Source organism: Phocoena sinus, chromosome 5 (assembly GCF_008692025.1).
Source record: "Phocoena sinus isolate mPhoSin1 chromosome 5, mPhoSin1.pri, whole genome shotgun sequence".
NCBI lineage: Eukaryota > Metazoa > Chordata > Mammalia > Artiodactyla > Phocoenidae > Phocoena > Phocoena sinus.
Window position 1 is genome coordinate 82,373,178 of NC_045767.1, and position 14,063 is coordinate 82,387,240.

At 36.3% G+C, this 14,063-nt stretch overlaps 1 protein-coding gene across 4 annotated transcripts in view; it reads left to right on the forward strand.

Annotated features, from left to right (window-relative positions):
* ADGRL3 (adhesion G protein-coupled receptor L3) overlaps positions 1-14,063 on the forward strand; it is a 703,409-nt gene that overhangs the window by 649,571 nt on the left and 39,775 nt on the right. For all 4 annotated transcript variants that reach the window (XM_032632860.1, XM_032632862.1, XM_032632861.1 and 1 more), the window contains one exon: positions 12,897-13,065. In XM_032632860.1, the coding sequence (XP_032488751.1) occupies positions 12,897-13,065 (169 nt within the window). The remainder of the gene's footprint in view (positions 1-12,896; positions 13,066-14,063) is intronic.

A 14,063-nucleotide genomic window follows, 5' to 3' on the forward strand; every position in this document is an offset into this window, starting at 1 on the left:
TATGTAATATTTCCTTCAAAAATTTTGTCAAAAAACATTATACTTGGAACTGTTAAGGTCAGAGAAAGAATATCCTATAACTAATGTGATTCATTCATATTGTTTCTGTCCATTTATCATCTGTCTATACTGATATACTATATTATGAGTCTTTATATCATAGCATTAATTTATTTATGATTAATGTTTTCATTAAGAAATCTGTCCTCTTGAAGATATATTTTTTGCTAAGCTTCTATGGGGCTAGATTATAAAGTTCTTTGGAATTGTAGAATATATAAGCATATGCATAATTATTATCAATCTATGCAGAGGCCCCTAACAATTCTGTTCTTGATTCTAATGATCACTTTTAAAGATAATTTTATGACATTAATGTTTAAATAAAGCTTTCAAATTTAGATGTAAGAATAAAATGATAAAATGTCTGATAAAAGAAAAGTGGGGGGCTTCCCTGGTGGCGCGGTGGCTGAGAGTCCGCCTGCCGATGCAGGGGACGCAGGTTCGTGCCCCGGTCCGGGAGGATCCCACATGCTGCGGAGCGGCTGGGCCCGTGAGACATGGCCGCTGAGCCTGCGCGTCCGGAGCCTGTGCTCTGCAACGGGAGAGGCCGCAACACTGAGAGGCCCGCGTACTGCCAAAAAAAAAAAAAAGAAAAGAAAAGTGGATATGCTAAAGAAAGGAGGGTCTTTTTTTCTTACTGTGCCTTGAAAATTGTTTGTACAATATGTTTTACCTCATTTTCAGTGTCACCATTTATAAATTCTAAGATAACCTGTAAGTTCCTATTAATGTCTTCCAAGAACATCTTAAGCCTTTGTGTCCATATTTTCATAAAACCTTAAAATAATTGCAGTAAAATTGTTTCAGTCCTACACCTTGGAATGAAGTTTTGCTTCAATGGACTTTCATTGGTAAATCAAAATGAAAATTATTCAGCTTTAGAAACTAGTTACATAGATATGTTTTTTAGAATAAAAAAAAGAATCTATAGCATACACTTTAGCACCATAACTGGTGGCAACATTATCATCAATTTAATTTAGATTTGATGGAGAGACATTCTAAAACTAGATACTCTAAGCCAATAGAATATCTGACAAAATGATGGAAGGCACTGAAATATTATAGATAATCTTTAGTGATCTTTAGATTTTGAACCATTGTATATTATTCATGTCATCCTGGAAGTAAAATTAATGAATAGTTCTTTGCCATTAGCATGAATTTCTATACTGAATATGAACTAGGGATTCTTATAGCTAAAACATACAAATTAAATGCTTTAGCAATTATTGCATAGGCTAAGACACTATAAAAATTACTCTAAATTATAGTTGCTTAAACTTATATGGGTCTAGAATAAGTGGTCTAAATCTAATACAGTGGCTCCACATCAATAAACAGCTTTCTTTCTAGGTCTGTCACTTTCTCCTAGCAAAAGAGAAGGGAAAAAAATGGTCAAAGGAAGGCCAATTCCAATCCTTTAATTGGCAAGACCCAGAAATGTCACAGTTCACTTCTGTTCACATTCCTGTGGACACTACTTAAACACATAGCTATAGCTATCTCTAAGTAAAGCTGGAATTGCTGTCTTTGTTATTGACTAGAGCAAGCGGCTGATCCCCTCAATTACCAACAAAACTGCTGAATTGCACCCTGATATCTCTCTTTAGTGGTTCTCATTAAAGGCAAACATCTCGCTCCAGCAATTACAGTGCAAGTTCTATATTTTATTTTTTGAAACATTTGGATAGCTTAATAAAATTTTGTAGAGTATTTTTGCATGTTTTCCTACATGCTAATGTCTGAAACTTTCTTTACTTAACATTGTACTATACAGATTAAGTTACAGTCATTCCAATCATGAACTTGGCATCACAGATGGAACATATTGATGCAATGGGAATGCATATAATGGAATAAATATCATGTAATTAAGTTCTGTAACTTTTCAATGTTAGCAGAAGTACAGGATTTTCTTTTTTGGCACAGTTTACAGCTGTTAAATATGATCAATTCTTAGAAATTCTTCTCTCTTTATCTTTTCACATACCCATGGCTTTATTTAAATTTCTCTTGGAATTTCATTTCCTGGCTTAAAACTCTCTCTAGTCTGGCACTGCTCAATTGAACTTTCTATGAAGACAGAAATGTTCTAGAACTACACTGTCCAATATGGCAGCTACTGAAGCTTTTAAGTACTTGTAATGTAACTAGTGTGATTAAGGAACTGAATTTTAAACTTTATCTCATTTTAATGAATTTAAATTTAAACAAGCCCATGTGACCAGTAACTCCATATCAGACATCGTGGTTAGTCACTCCCTGCTCCATCTACAAACTTATTTCTGCCACATCTATTTTACAGCATAATATTGCTCCTGAAACATCCTCAAATGAATTTAACTATTCAACATTTATTTTTTGGTGTTTTTATTTTTTACATCTTTATTGGAGTATAATTGCTTTACAATGGTGTGTTAGTTTCTGCTTTATAACAAAGTGAATCAGTTATACATATACATATGTTCCCATATCTCTTCCCTCTTGCATCTCCCTCCCTCCCACCCTCCTGATCCCACCCCTCTAGGTGGTCACAAAGCACCGAGCTGATCTCCCTGTGCTATGCGGCTACTTCCTACTAGCTATCTACTTTACATTTGGTAGTGTATATATGTCCATGCCACTCTCTCACTTTCTCACAGCTAACCCTTCCCCCTCCCCATACCCTCAAGTCCATTCTCTAGTAGGTCTGTGTCTTTTATTCCTGTCTTACTCCTAGGTTCTTCATGACATTTTTTTTTCTTAAATTCCATATATATGTGTTAGCCTACGGTATTTGTCTTTCTCTTTCTGACTGACTTCACTCTGTATGACAGACTCTAGGTCCATCCACTTCACTACAAATAACTTAATTTCGTTTCTTTTTATGGCTGAGTAATATTCCATTGTATATATGTGACACATCTTCTTTATCCATTCATCCGATGATGGACACTTAGGTTGTTTCCATCTCCTGGCTATTGTAAATAGAGCTGCAATGAACATTTTGGTACATAACTCTTTTTGAATTATGGTTTTCTCAGGGTATGTGCCCAGTACTGGGATTGCTGGGTCATATGGTAGTTCTATTTGTAGTTTTCTAAGGAACCTCCATACTGTTCTCCATAGTGGCTGTACCAATTCACATTCCCACCAGCAGTGCAAGAGTGTTCCCTTTTCTCCACACCCTCTCCAGCATTTATTGTTTCTAGGTTTTTTGGTGATGGCCATTCTGACGTGTGAGATGATATCTCATTGAAGTTTTGATTTGCATTTCTCTAATGATTAATGATGTTGAGCATTCTTTCATGTGTTTGTTGGCAGTCTGTATATCTTCTTTGGAAAAATGTCTATTTAGGTCTTCTGCCCATTTTTGGATTGGGTTGTTTGGTTTTTGTTATTGAGCTGCATGAGCTGCTTGTAAATTTTGGAGATTAATCCTTTGTCAGTTGCTTCATTTGCAAATATTTTCTCCCATTCTGAGGGTTGTCTTTTCGTCTTGTTTATGGTTTCCTTTGCTGTGCAAAAGCTTTGAAGTTTCATTAGGTCCCATTTGTTTATTTTTCTTTTTATTTCCATTTCTCTAGGAGGTGGGTCAAAAGGATCTTGCTGTGATTTATGTCATAGAGTGTTCTGCCTATGTTTTCCTCTAAGAATTTGATAGTTTCTGGACTTACATTTAGGTCTTTAATCCATTTTGAGCTTATTTTTGTGTATGGTGTTAGGGAGTGTTCTAATCTCATACTTTTACATGTACCTGTCCAGTTTTCCCAGCACCACTTATTGAAGAGGCTGTCCTTTCTCCATTGTACATTCCTGCCTCCTTTGTCAAAGATAAGGTGACCATATGTGTGTGGGTTTCTCTCTGGGATTTCTATCCTGTTCCATTGATCTATATTTCTGTTTCTATGCCAGTACCATGCTGTCTTGATTACTGTAGCTTTGTAGTATAGCCTGAAGTCAGGGAGCCTGATTCCTCCAGCTCCGTTTTTCTTTCTCAAGATTGCTTTGGCTATTTGGGCTCTTTTGTGTTTCCATAGACATTGTGAAATTTTTTGTTCTAGTTCTGTGAAAAATGCCAGTGGTAGTTTGACAGGGATTGCATTGAATCTGTAGATTGCTTTGGGTAGTAGAGTCATTTTCACAAGGTTGATTCTTCGAATCCAAGAACATGGTATATCTCTCCATCTCTAATTTCTTTCATCAGTGTCTTATAATTTTCTGCATACAGGTCTTTTGTCTCCTTAGGTAGGTTAATTGCTAGATATTTTATTCTTTTTGTTGCAGTGGTAAATGGGATTGTTTTCTTAATTTCACTTCCACATTTTTCATCATTAGTGTATAGGAATGTCAGAGATTTCTGTGCATTAATTTTGTATCCTGCTACTTTACCAAATTCATTGAATAGCTCTAGTAGTTTTCTGGTAGCATCTATAGGATTCTCTATGTATAGTATCATATCATCTGCAAACAGTGACAGCTTTACTTCTTCTTTTCCAATTTGGATTCCTTTTATTTCTTTTTCTTCTCTGATTGCTGTGGCTAAACTTCCAAAACTATGTTGAATAAGAGTGGTGAGGGTGGGCAACCTTGTCTTGTTCCTGATCTTAGTGGAAATGATTTCAGTTTTTCACCATTGAGGCCGATGTTGGCTGTGGGTTTGTCATATATGGCCTTTATTATGTTGAGGAAAGTTCCCTCTATGCCTACTTTCTGCAGGGTTTTTATCATAAATTGGTGTTGAATTTTGTCGAAAGCTTTCTCTGTATCTATTGAGATGATCATATGGTTTTTCTCCTTCAATTTGTTAATATGGTGTATCACATTGATTGATTTGCATATATTGAAGAATCCTTGCATTCCTGAAATAAACCCCACTTGATCACGGTGTGTGATCCTCTTAATGTGCTGTTGGATTCTGTTTGCTAGTATTTTGTTGAGGAATTTTTGCATCTATGTTCATCAGTGATATTGGCCTGTAGTTTTCTTTCTTTGTGACATCCTTGTCTGGTTTTGGTATCAGGGTGATGGTGGCCTCGTAGAATGAGTTTGGGAGTGTTCCTCCCTCTGCTATATTTTGGAGGAGTTTGAGAAGGACAGGTGTTAGCTCTTCTCTAAATGTTTGATAGAATTCGCCTGTGAAGCCATCTGGTCCTGGGCTTTTGTTTGTTGGAAGATTTTTAATCACAGTTTCAATTTCAGTGCTTGTGATTGGTCTGTTCATATTTTCTATTTCTTCCTGATTCAGTCTTGGCAGGTTATGCATTTCTAAGTATCTGTCCATTTCTTCCAGATTGTCCATTTTATTGGCATAGAGTTGCTTGTAGTAATCTCTCATGATCTCTTGTATTTCTCCAGTGTCAGTTGTTACTTCTCCTTTTTCATTTCTAATTCTATTGATTTGTGTCTTCTGCCTTTTTTTGTTGATGAGTCTGGCTAATGGTTTATCAATTTTGTTTATCTTCTCAAAGAACCAGCTTTTAGTTTTATTGATCTTTGCTATCGTTTCCTTCATTTCTTTTTCATTTATTTCTGATCTGATCTTTATGATTTCTTTTCTTCTGCTAACTCTGGCGTTTTTTTGTTCTTCTTTCTCTATTTGCTTTAGGTGCAAATTTAGGTTGTTTATTCGAGATGTTTCCTGTTTCTTAAGGTAGGATTGTATTGCTATAAACTTCCCTCTTAGAACTGCTTTTGCTGTATACAGACAAAGCTATACAGAGAAAGCTATACAGTCTCCATTGTCACTTGTTTCTAGGTATTTTTTTATTCCCTCTTTGATTTCTTCAGTGATTACTTTGTTATTAAGTAGTATATTGTTTAGCCTCCACGTGTTTGTATTTTTTGCAGATCTTTTCCTATAATTGATATCTAGTCTCATAGTGTTGTGGTCAGAAAAGATACCTGATGCAATTTCAATTTTTCTAAATTTACCTAGGCTTCATTTGTGACCCAAGATATGATCTATCCTGGAGAATATTCCATGAGCACTTGAGAAAAATATGTATTCTGTTGTTTTTGGATGGAATGTCCTATAAATATCAATTAAATCCATCTTGTTTAATGTTTCATTTAAAGCATGTGTTTCCTTATTTATTTTCATTTTGGATGATCTGTCCATTGGTGAAAGTGTGGTGTTAACGTCCCCTACTATGAATATGTTGCTGTTGATATCCCCTTTTATGGCTGTTAGTATTTGCCTTATGTATTGAGGTGCTCCTATGTTGGGTGCATAAATATTTACAATTGTTATATCTTCTTGGATCAATCCCTTGATCATTATGTAGTGTCCTTCCTTGTGTCTTCTAATAGTCCTTATTTTAAAGTCTATTTTGTCTGATATGAGAATTGCTACTCCAGCTTTCTTTTGGTTTCCATTTGCATGGAATATCTTTTTCCGTCCCCTCACTTTCAGTCTGTATGTGTCTCTAGGTCTGAAGTGGGTCTCTTGTAGACAGCATATATATGGGTCTTGTTTTTGTATCCATTCAGCCAGTCTGTGTCTTTTGGTGGGAGCATTTAATCCATTTACATTTAAGGTAATTATCTATATGTATGTTTCCTATTCCCATTTTCTTAATTGTTTTGGGTCTGTTATTATAGGTCTTTTCCTTTTCTTGTGTTTCTTGCCTAGAGAAGATCCTTTAACATTTGTTGTAAAGCTGGTTTGGTGGTGCTGAACTCTCTCCGCTTTTGCTTGTCTGTAAAGGTTCTGATTTCTCCATCAAATCTGAATGAGATCCTTGCTGGGTAGAGTAATCTTGGTTGCAGGTTTTTCTCCTTCATCACTTTAAGTATGTCCTGCCCGTCCCTTCTGGCTTGCAGAGTTTCTGCTGAAAGATCAGCTGTTAACCTTATGGGGATTCCCTTGTGTGTTATTTGTTGTTTTTCCCTTGCTGCTTTTAATATGTTTTCTTTGTATTTAATTTTTGACAGTTTGATTAATATGTGTCTTGGCATATTTCTCCTTGGATTTATCCTGTATGGGACTCTCTGTGCTTCCTGGACTTGATTAACTATTTCCTTTCCCATATTAGGGAAGTTTTCAACTATAATCTCTTCAAATATTTTCTCAGTCCCTTTCTTTTTCTCTTCTTCTGGAACCCCTATAATTCGAATGTTGGTGTGTTTAATGTTGTCCCAGAGGTCTCTGAGACTGTCCTCAGTTCTTTTCATTCTTTTTTCTTTATTCTGCTCTGCAGTAGTTATTTCCACTATTGTATCTTCCAGGTCACTTATCCGTTCTTCTGCCTCAGTTATTCTGCTATTGATCCCTTCTAGAGTATTTTTTAATTTCATTTATTCTGTTGTTCATCATTGCTTGTTTCATCTTCTGTTCTTCTAGGTCCTTGTTAAATGTTTGTTGCATTTTATCTATTCTATTTCCAAGATTTTGGATCATCTTTACTATCATTATTCTGAATTATTTTCCAGGTAGACTGCCTATTTCCTCTTCATTTGTTAGGTCTGGTGGGTTTTTATCTTGCTCCTTCATCTGCTGTGTTTTTCTGTCTTCTCATTTTGCTTATCTTACTGTGTTTGGGGTCTCCTTTTTGCAGGCTGCAGGTTCGTAGTTCCCCTTGTTTTTGGTGTCTGTCCCCAGTGGCTGAAGTTGGTTCAGTGGGTTGTGCAGGCTTCCTCGTGGAGGGGACTAGTGCGTGTGTTCTGGTGGATGAAGCTGGATCTTGTCCTTCTGCTGGGTAGGTCCACATCCTGTGGTGTGTTTTGGGGTGTCTGTGGACTTATGATTTTAGGCAGCCTCTCTGCTAATGGGTGGGGCTGTGTTCCTGTCTTGCTAGTTGTTTGGCATAGGGTGTCCAGTACTGTAGCTTGCTGGTCATTGAGTGAAGCTGGGTGTTGGTGTTGAGATGGAGATCTCTGGGAGATTTTCACTGTTTGATATTACGTGGAGCTGGGAGGTCTCCTGTGGACCAGTGTCCTGAAGTTGGCTCTCCCACCTCAGAGGCACAGCAGTGACTCCTGGCTGCAGCACCAAGAGCCTTTCATCCACACGGCTCAGAATAAAAGGGAGAAAAAGTAGAAAGAAAGGAAGGAAGGAAGGAAGGGAGGGAAAGAAAAAGAAAGAAAGAAAGAAAGAAAAGAAAGAAAGAGGATAAAAGAAAATAAAATAAAGTAAGGTAAAATAAAATAATTAAAATAAAAAATTATTAAGAAAACAATATTTTTAACAAGTGAAAAAGAAACAACAAAAAACCAGACGGATGGTACCCTAGGACAAATGGTGAAAGCGAAGCTATACAGACAAAATCTCACACGGAAGCATACACATACACACTCACCAAAAGAGGAAAAGGGGAAAAAATAATAAATCTTGCTCTCAAAGTCCACATCCTGAATTTGGGATGATTCGTTGTCTATTCAGGTATTCCACAGATGCAGGGGACATCAAGTTGATTGTGGAGATTTAATCCGCTGCTCCTGTGGCTGCTGGGAGAGATCTCCCCTTCTCTTCTTTGTTCGCACAGCTCCCGGGGTTCAGCTTTGGATTTGGCCCCGCTTCTGCGTGTAGGTCACCGGAGGGCGTCTGTTCTTTGCTCAGATAGGACGGGGTTAAAGGAGCCACTGATTCGGGGTCTCTGGCTCACTCAGGCCGAGGGGAGGGAGGGGTATGGAGTGTGTGACGAGTCTGCGGCGGCAGAGGCCGGCGTGACGTTGCACGTGTGCACCGTGCGTTCTCCCGGGGAAGTTGTCCCTGGGTCCCGGGACCCTGGCAGTGGCGGGTTGCACACGCTCCCCGGAAGGGAAGTGTGGATTGTGACCTGTGCTCTCACACAGGCTTCTTGGTGGCGGCAGCAGCAGCCTTAGCATCTCATGCCTGTCTCTGCGGTCCGCGCTGTTAGCCGCGGCTCACGCCCACCTCTGGAACTCCTTTAAACAGCGCTCTTAATCCCCTCTCCTCGCGCAGCAGGAAACAAAGAGGGAAGAAAAAGTCTCTTGCCTCTTCGGCAGGTCCAGACTTTTTCCCGGACTCCCTCCCAGCTAGCCGTGGTGCACTAAACCCTTCAGGCTGTGTTCACGCTGCCAGTCCTCTCCCTTATTATTTGGTGTTTTAGTCTTTGGGTAAGAAATTCTGTATTTTCATTGTGAAAATAGTCTAATAATAACTATGTGATATTTATCAAACACAATATGTCAGACACTGTTCTGAGCACTCGATACACAGTATATCATTTCATTATCACAAGAAAATTACCACCATTTTATAGATGTATAAAATGACACAACCACAGGCTAATTAATCTTTGCCTAAGATCAAATAGCTAGTAAGTGAATTAAGTTAGGATGTAAACCTCAGGCAAACTGGCTTCAAAGCCCAGGCTCTCACTCTATTCTTTACCCTTTCATCACCCTGGAGAGTAAGGTTTTTTTTATCAGTGGTTCTCTTTGTTCAAAATGCATCACAGTTGGAGCCTTTCTAAGAACCTTACTTGTATATGCATAATATCAGAAACTATTGCCTCTTGCAAGAGGTAAGAGAAAAGAGGACACAGTCTTTTCTGTCCTATCACAATTCACTGAGTAGCAATTATGTTTGTAAAAAAATATCCAAAATATCCCCTAACTAGTCTTTACTAATTTGGTGCTTAGATCTCATTTTATCAGGATGATACTAAATAGATTAGTATATATAAGTGATAATGAACAGGTGCCATCTGTTTGCTTGTATTACTACAAAAGATTATTCAAAATTTTTTCTCAGTGCACTATCAGAAAATTTAAAGTAGTTGGGTTGATTATTTTTATAGAGCTATAATGTTCAGATTTAACTCAGGTCAATCATCTGCAAGTTAAAATTACTCAGAAGTGTACTGTCCATAATTAAGTAATCTTACCTACTAATATTATACAATAAGAAGACCTTTAGGTGACATGAAATCTGTCATTTTAAGTATGCCCCCAAGCCTTTTCCAGATTGCTCATAAGATTTCTCATTCTCTAGAGAAATGTGATCTCTTAGAAATAAATGTCTCTGTCAAGTCACAAGTAATATGAGCATATGATGAAAAAATGGATTTTTTTAGTCTCATAAGGGATATTGCAGTATTGTAAAATTGATTTTATTCCTCGTTATTTAAGTTCTCATGGTCATTTTAGCATTTACCTTTTAGATATAAAGGGAAGTTTATGATGCCTTTTAGGGAGGTGGGGGACAGAGGCCTTTTTGGGGACCAGGAGAATATTTTTCATATGAAATTCTTTGTCATAAAATGCTAATGTTGGTGTTCTTGTCTTTATGTCTATGCATTCTTTAGCTATGAGGATAACAGACCCTTCATCAAGTAAGAATGACCTGAATGGCTGATAAATTCCATTTATCAGTGTGGTCCCATGAACCAGCTGTCAGATCAGTACTGAAAAATCATTAGAGCTTCTGTCATTCACATTGAGGCAGAAGAGCAAACTGTGCAGGAAAATAATCAGGCATACAACTTCTATGCAGAATAAATATGCTGCAGGTGTATTGCCAGAAAAATTCTGCTTCACCTCTTTTAATTGGATATCACCTGAATTTAGTGCCACAGTAATAGCAATTTCATGTGGTACAGACTTGTTTTGCTTTTAATAGATTTCTCCTTTCATTTCGGTGTGCTCCTCTGTGTTGCATATGTCCTCATTTCTGTTGTTTGTTTGGACATCATTCATCTAAAATTATTTTGTGATTTAGTGTTATATCTTCAAATGATCTCAGGGGTATGAAACTACCCAACTGCAAATGAAACTAATGAAGTTTTAGGTTAAATATCCAAAAGAGGGGAAAATATCTCCTTCAAAAATTAAACTTTACATATGCAAAATTGTCTCTTTCAAATTCGATACGTCACTTGATTGTTGATCCAATTGTTTATGAACGTGTCTTTTAAATTTCTAAAACAAAGCTACAAGTCTGTACTAATCTATAAGCATAAACACAAATGCTAATATTTGGGCTTTTTTTCCTTTGTACATTTTAAAATTACATGTCCTGTAATTAAGATTGGCAACCTTTGGGTGACCTTGCTGTAGACTTTCAGTTTGTTCTTCTGGTGAAGAGTCCTTTGTTTTCATTTTCTCCAATACCATTTCACTTACTTCTTCATGCTCTTGCTTATTTTTTTCTTTTGAAGTTGGGCTCATCACTCTTTTATATCATTAACACTTGGGCCCATCATGTGTTTTCTAGTGGATAATAGCTGGCTTGAGTATTTTATCCTATCATTTTATTTCTAAATCTGAATAGCGATTTTGACTTAATGGCGACTCTTCCCATTTTTCCTTATTCCAATACCTGTAAACAAATAAGAGCTTTACTTTGAAAGTTCCCATACTTCTGAATCTGCTTGTAAAATAAGATATTAATATCTAAGATGTTTTCTAATTTGTATAAGCAAACATGCCACATACAATGGCAAGCTTCCTTTAGGGATTCTTTATTCAAGAGTATTAAAGTTTTAAATTAAGCACATTAAATTTAATGGATGTTTACATCTGAAATATAGTGGCTGATGGTTGTAGAAGGAAAATGGTAAATATTTGAGATTAATTTTAATAAGACTTTAATAATATTTGACTACTTTGGGACATATTTTTCTAAAGACGTAGTTCTCTCTGAAAAATTTATTAAACCCAGCTTCAGATTATAGTAAACATATGTGATTTTTCCCCTTCATTTTGTAAAGTTTCAATCCCCATATTTATTCCTTAGACAATGTAAGTAGCAGATAGCAGTCTGCTAAAAATAAATATTAGATTACCATGTTCAGGAAGGTATACTGGGAAAGGAAAAGGTGGGCTCATAAGAGTATAGAGATCTAGACTGTTTTGGTCCTATTCTATATACTTAGAGAGAAGTTGAGAAGATTCCATTTTCAATTATTGGATTCCCGTCTATTGGAAAGATTCATTTTATTTTGATAGTAAATACATAATACATAACTACAAATATATGGACTTTTGTCACCCATTTATTACTATTGTGAATGGCAGCTTGGAGGAAACTAAGGAAATGGAGTGAGAGTGAGAATTTGTCTTCCATTCTGGACTACTTTGTTCATCCCTCTCCATCCCATTCTCAGCTTCATTTTCTCCTGCGAGTTTGCAGACACTTCAAAGACGTGAAGGTGTCCTGAGCTATTGGGCTTCTTTTCAACAAAGCTGCCAATTGCCCGATATCCAAAGTCTAGTCCAACATGACCCAAGACACAGCAATCCAAAGGCTGAAAGAGTAGATGGTGATCTAGAGGGGAACTATTTTTTCCCATTTACTGTATCTCACACTTGTTCTACTTAACTATAGAATCAGACAAATAGAAGTTTAAAATTTTATACAATCTTCCATATACTGGTTCCTTCTGTTCTTGTCTGTAAACACTAAATTTTTTATGGAAAAAGAGGAAATTTGGAAAAATGGGGTAAAAGTGTATCAGATGAAGAGTCCAATCAAACAAGTGTTTGATTAATGGAAAGAGTCCAATCAAACAAATGTTATCATACCAATGAGACCAGTGGAGACTAACATAGCTTTACAGACTCTTCCCCCTTGCCATTCACCATAATTACATCTCCATACCATTTGCGTATGTGCTGCAAATACATGAATAATTTAATAGTACAAATCTGCTTTTGCATAAGTGAATTTCTGTGTTTATAGCATTTTCATTCGTGTATATCTCCTCAAGCTTGAAAACATGTAAGTTCTCATTAAAATCTTAAAGTACTTATACCACCTGTCTTACATTTTCTGTCAATAAAACTGTAACATTTTTTTCAGTGTCAGTATTGTTGATACAATATAACTGTGTTAATTAAAGACAAATTATTTGATAACCCTTAATTTTCTCTTCTCTCTGCAGGTCTTGGGTTATAGGTGCAATAGCTCTTCTCTGCCTATTAGGATTGACCTGGGCCTTTGGACTCATGTATATTAATGAAAGCACAGTCATCATGGCGTATCTCTTCACCATTTTCAATTCTCTACAGGGAATGTTTATATTCATTTTCCATTGTGTCCTACAAAAGAAGGTAAGCTAGAATTCTCTGTTCAAGAATAAATAGCATACATCCTATGACAGCAAAGTACCCATAACATAAATCATTCTTGATGTGTTTGTCTCTAAGAAATAAAGTAATAAATAAAATATATTACTTATTTGATTTCATTTTTATAATAGTAAAGACAAAACAGACATAAAATGAAAGCATAGGGCTTCCCTGGTGGCGCAGTGGTTGAGAGTCCCCCTGCCGATGCAGGGGATACGGGTTTGTGCCCCGGTCCGGGAAGATCCCACATGCTGCGGAGCGGCTGGGCCCGTGAGCCATGGCCGCTGAGCCTGAGCGTCCGGAGCCTGTGCTCCGCAACGGGAGAGGCCACAACAGCGAGAGGCCCGCGTACCGCAAAAAAAAAAAAAAAAACAGAAAAAAAAAAAAAAAAAAAAAAAAAAAAAAAATGAAAGCATAAAAGTTGGCAAATGTGCTTGACAGCAAAAAACAGAATCAAAATATTTTGATTTGGACAGTGTACAAAAACTATATTCTTATAGATTTGACCTTATAGTCTTTAATATTTTTATTGACAGACACATGGAATTTGTGTATTAGGGAGTAGATTTTCTAAGATGTTATGGAGGCATGGGATATATGTATATATATGTACATATATGGCATGGCATAGGAAATATATATTTTTCTTTTCTTAAAAAACTAATTTGTATTGATATATTCTAGAAAATATAATTATCTAAACATTTTATGATAAAAACATTTATTTTTTAAATGAATGGTGGAAACTTAGTAAAGATCTCTGTATTTCTTTAAAAGCATCTTTTATAAAATCTATGATTTTGATGATTAGAATGCAATATTTAATTTTTATATTGGTCTATTTTTATGATTTTTCACATCTATAAGGATGAAAATATTCATTTTCAAAGTTAATTTTAGCAACTAAATACTTAAATTGCATTTTTTTTTAATCTCAAGATTGATTTTCTCATTTTACACTGTTTAACTCTATTATAAAT